Source organism: Piliocolobus tephrosceles, unplaced genomic scaffold (genome assembly GCF_002776525.5).
Source record: "Piliocolobus tephrosceles isolate RC106 unplaced genomic scaffold, ASM277652v3 unscaffolded_26340, whole genome shotgun sequence".
Taxonomy (NCBI): Eukaryota; Metazoa; Chordata; class Mammalia; order Primates; family Cercopithecidae; genus Piliocolobus; species Piliocolobus tephrosceles.
In genome coordinates, this window is record NW_022309133.1 from 1900 (window position 1) to 5571 (window position 3672).

Here is a 3672-nt window from a genome sequence, read left to right on the forward strand (position 1 = left end):
AGCACTTTGGGAGGTGGAGTTTGAGATCAGCCTAGGCAACATAGTGAGACCTACGTCTCTATGAAGAATCCGCTGGCCCGGTGGTGTACCTGTAGTCCTTCCAACTACTCAGGAGGCCGAGGTGGGAGGATCACTACAGCCCAGGAGGTTGAGGCCACAGTGAGCCAGATCATACTACTGCACCTCAGCCTGGATGGAAAACTGAGACCCTGTCTCAAACAAACAAAAATCGGCCGGGCGCGGTGGCTCACACCTGTAATCCCAGCACTTTGGGAGGCCAAGGCAGGCAGATCACCTGAGGTCAGGAGTTTGAGACTATCCTGGCCAACATGGAGAAACCCTGTTTCTACTAAAAATACAAAAAATTAGCCAGGCGTGGTGGTGGGTGCCTGTAATCCCAGCTACTCGGGAGGCTGAAGCAGGAAAATCACTTGAACCCAGGAGGCAGAGGCTGCAGTGAGCCCAGATCACGCCACTGCACTGCAGCCTGGGCAACAGAGCAAGACTCCATCTCAGAAAAATAAAAATAAAAAAAGCAGAAAGCCTCCAAGAGCCTAAGGCTCTCAAACATCTTGGTCTCTGCTAAGTAGAGGCTCAGAGACTTAGAGGCCCTGCCTCAGCCGGGGCTTTGCGATGTGTGAGCAATGGCTGGGGACTGCAGGCCCGGGAATCTGAGGGCCTCACCCCACTTCCTTTCCAGAGCCATGACCTCAGGCTCACCTCCTGCCCTCCTCTCTGGCAAGTTGCAGATGCCCTTTAGGGCCCCGGCCATGCCCCGGATGTGAGGGTCTGAGTCACCAGTTTGGCAGTGCCCCTCAAAGCCCAGGCCTGGGCTGACGCCCACCTGAGGACGAGGAGTGGGCCAGCTGCCATGCTCCAGTTGCTGAGGCCTCTTGGGATCTTGGGAACCCCATCTCTGAGCCCCGCCCCATTGCCCCGCCCCTCCCAAGGAGGGAAAAGGCGGCTGCCAGTCGCTCAACTCAGGCACTGGGACCTAGAGCTTAGAAGACCGAGAGGACAGACTGCCACGCTGCCACCACAGGTGAGCCCTCGGCCGCCGGGACTGCCCTGAACGCAGGGGCACTGCAGGGTCAGCCCCCTTCTCTCCCATCTCTCAGCCTCTGCCCGCCATTCCCAGCTTCATCCCAGGACCAATGCCACCAGGGTAGGGGGAGGATCCCTGGCAGGGGTGGCAGCTGGGAGACACCAGCCCTTGCTCACTGACACTTGGCTCACACCAATGACACTAGCCTCGCGCACACGTTTGGAGGTGACAGCACCCCAGGCACTGATGCCTTGGGGATGCTGGCCTAGGGCAAGGCATGCTGCTCCTGGGTGGGGGCTTTCTTGGGCCACAGGCTCGTGGGCAGCCTCCCACTCCGCTGAGTCCATATCTGTCTTCTCTGCCCACTCCCTGCAGGCTGGACCATGGACCCCCAAGAGATGGTCGTCAAGAACCCATATGCCCACATCACCATCCCCCGGGCTCACCTGCGGCCTGACCTGGGGCAGCAGTTAGAAGTGGCTTCCTCCTGTTCCTCATCCTCAGAGATGCAGCCGCTGCCAGTGGGGCCCTGTGCCCCGGAGCCAACCCGCCTCATGCAGCCGACTGAGGTCCCAGGGCCCAAGGGCATCAAGGGTGACCAGAGGGCTGCCCCCATCCAGAACCATCAGGCCTGGCAGCAGCCTGGCAACCCCTACAACAGCAGTCAGCGCCCGGCCGGACTGACCTATGCCGGCCCTCCGCCCGTGGGGCGTGGCGATGACATCGCCCACCACTGCTGCTGCTGCCCCTGCTGCCGCTGCTGCCACTGCCCCCCTTTCTGCCGCTGCCACAGCTGCTGCTGCTGTGTCATCTCCTAGCCCAGCCCACCCTGCCAGGGCCAGGACCCAGGCCTCAGCAAAGGTGACTCAGGCAGTGCCCGGACATTCAGGGTGGCTGTTGTCATGGGCGTCAGCCCCTTCACACCAGGGACTGGGGCACAGACCCACGAGGAAGGTGGCTGCTCAGCCCGAGCTCCTGAAATGGAATCCCAGGCCCTGGCTGGAGAGGGACACTCCTGATTATCTTAAGGCCCAGGCAATAAAGCAGGGTGATCTTCCTCCCAGCAACTCTTCTTTGCTGCAGGCTCCTTTGGGAGGGGGTTGTAGCTGGGCACAGGGCATCTGCCCCTTTATGCCGGCCCGAGGACACATACACACACAGTCACTGTGGACATTGCGGGGACAGGGATGCCACTGCCTCATGACATCCACACTCTCCCCTGGCCTGCAAGTCCTGGGTCTGCCCAGAGGCTGCATGGGGACTTGCAGTGTGTCCACGGCCCTGGCTGAGCCAGGTCTGGATGTGAGCTGACTTGTGCTCCCTGGGGCCGAGGCTGAGACTGAGCTGGCTGGGGTCAGTCCATGGGTCGGACAGCAGGAGGCTGCCGTGCACAGAACTTGGGGGACTCCACGAAAGGCCTCCAAGAGGAGGAGCGTGTTGGCAGGAGGGTGGTGGGTGCGGCACAGGTGCTGCAGGTTTCAGGGAGTGGAAGGTCGGGACAGGAGAGCCCAGCCAGCCAGGACCACACCCTGCCCACTGGTGATTCACCTCCCAACCTTGGCTGGGATGTTTTTCTAGTTTCCCAGGAAATATCTAATTCCTGCACACCTGCTGTCCTGCCTCGGGGCCTGGGCTTCCAGGAGGAGGTGGCCTGGACCAGGCCTTGAGGACGAGGCAGGAGGAGGCTGGGGCCGTGGGTTCTGGTCTGAGCAGAGCGGGAGCCTCTCTGGGGCTGAGCATGAGGCACTGGGCTGCTCTACACAGGTACTGCCTCACCACTGTAGGCCAGGATGCCAGGCAGGGAGTGAGTGTTGAGGCCAGCTTAGGATGCCCTGGTGTTCCGGGCAGAGCAGAGACAAGGGGAGGAGGCGGCAGCCGAGCTGGCCACGCAGGACAGACGGGTCCTCACGCCATGCCAGCCCTTCCCTGACGCATGGTGACCGGCCCCACAGCAGGGCAGGGCAGGTGCGTGGCATGCAGAGGTCTCCAGGCGTGGGACGGATGGGTCACTGCCCTGATCCTGTGCCAGGACTTAGCATGCCAGGCTCCCCGCCTTGTCCCGTTGCTGGCCCCCACTGGAGGGTGACCGCACCCAGGCCAGCCACGGGAACCTGTCTGACCAGTCCTGGGGGCAGACTGCCAAGAAGGTGGGCAGGGGTGAGGAGGGGCCGTTTGCTTCCACCCAGCGGGGCTATGAGTGGTCCTGTGGTCCTGTCCACCCGTTCCAACCCTTCTTGGTCCCCCAGCTCTGCTCTGCCTGTGGTCTGGTGTGGACCCACTGATCGCACCTCCTGGAACCTGGGCCTCCCGTGGTGGCCTGGAGGCTGCAGACGGGCAGAGCAGCCGGAAGCTGCTCGCCAAGGAGGAGTCTGGAGCTGTCTGGGGTCCCCAGCTGGGAGCGGGGATCCCCAGACACGGAGCTGGTGCGCCACCTGGAGGCCATGCGGACTGGTGCAGCCCCCTGCCGTCCGGTGGGCACTAAGGTGAGGTTGAGAAGCCAGCCACACAAATCCACAGACAAACAGAGCAGCAAAGTCTGCAGAGGGCTCTGAGCCAGCAGGGAACCCTGGCAGGCTTCCTAGAGTAGGAGATGTGAGCAGAGGCCAAGGCAGGAAAACATTCCAGTA

The 3672-nt window shown here is 62.2% G+C and overlaps 2 protein-coding genes across 2 annotated transcripts in view; both read left to right on the top strand.

Moving 5' to 3' along the window:
• Positions 1–430: 430 nt before the first annotated feature.
• CYSRT1 (cysteine rich tail 1) lies at positions 431–2108 on the top strand. Its single transcript, XM_023227741.1, has 2 exons — positions 431–1042; positions 1421–2108. Exon 2 carries the CDS (start codon positions 1429–1431, stop codon positions 1861–1863), a length of 435 nt encoding a protein of 144 aa, XP_023083509.1. The 5' UTR covers positions 431–1042; positions 1421–1428; the 3' UTR covers positions 1864–2108.
• Positions 2109–3238: 1130 nt separating this feature from the next.
• RNF224 (ring finger protein 224) overlaps positions 3239–3672 on the top strand; it is a 1668-nt gene continuing 1234 nt past the window's right edge. The window contains 2 exon segments of the mRNA XM_023227668.2: positions 3239–3312; positions 3438–3528. Coding sequence (XP_023083436.2) covers positions 3239–3312; positions 3438–3528 — 165 coding nt within the window.

Excerpts from the sequence above, each read along its gene's own strand:
- CYSRT1 (XM_023227741.1), top strand. The coding sequence starts at position 1,429 with ATGGACCCCCAAGAGATGGTCGTCAAGAACCCATATGCCCACATCACC.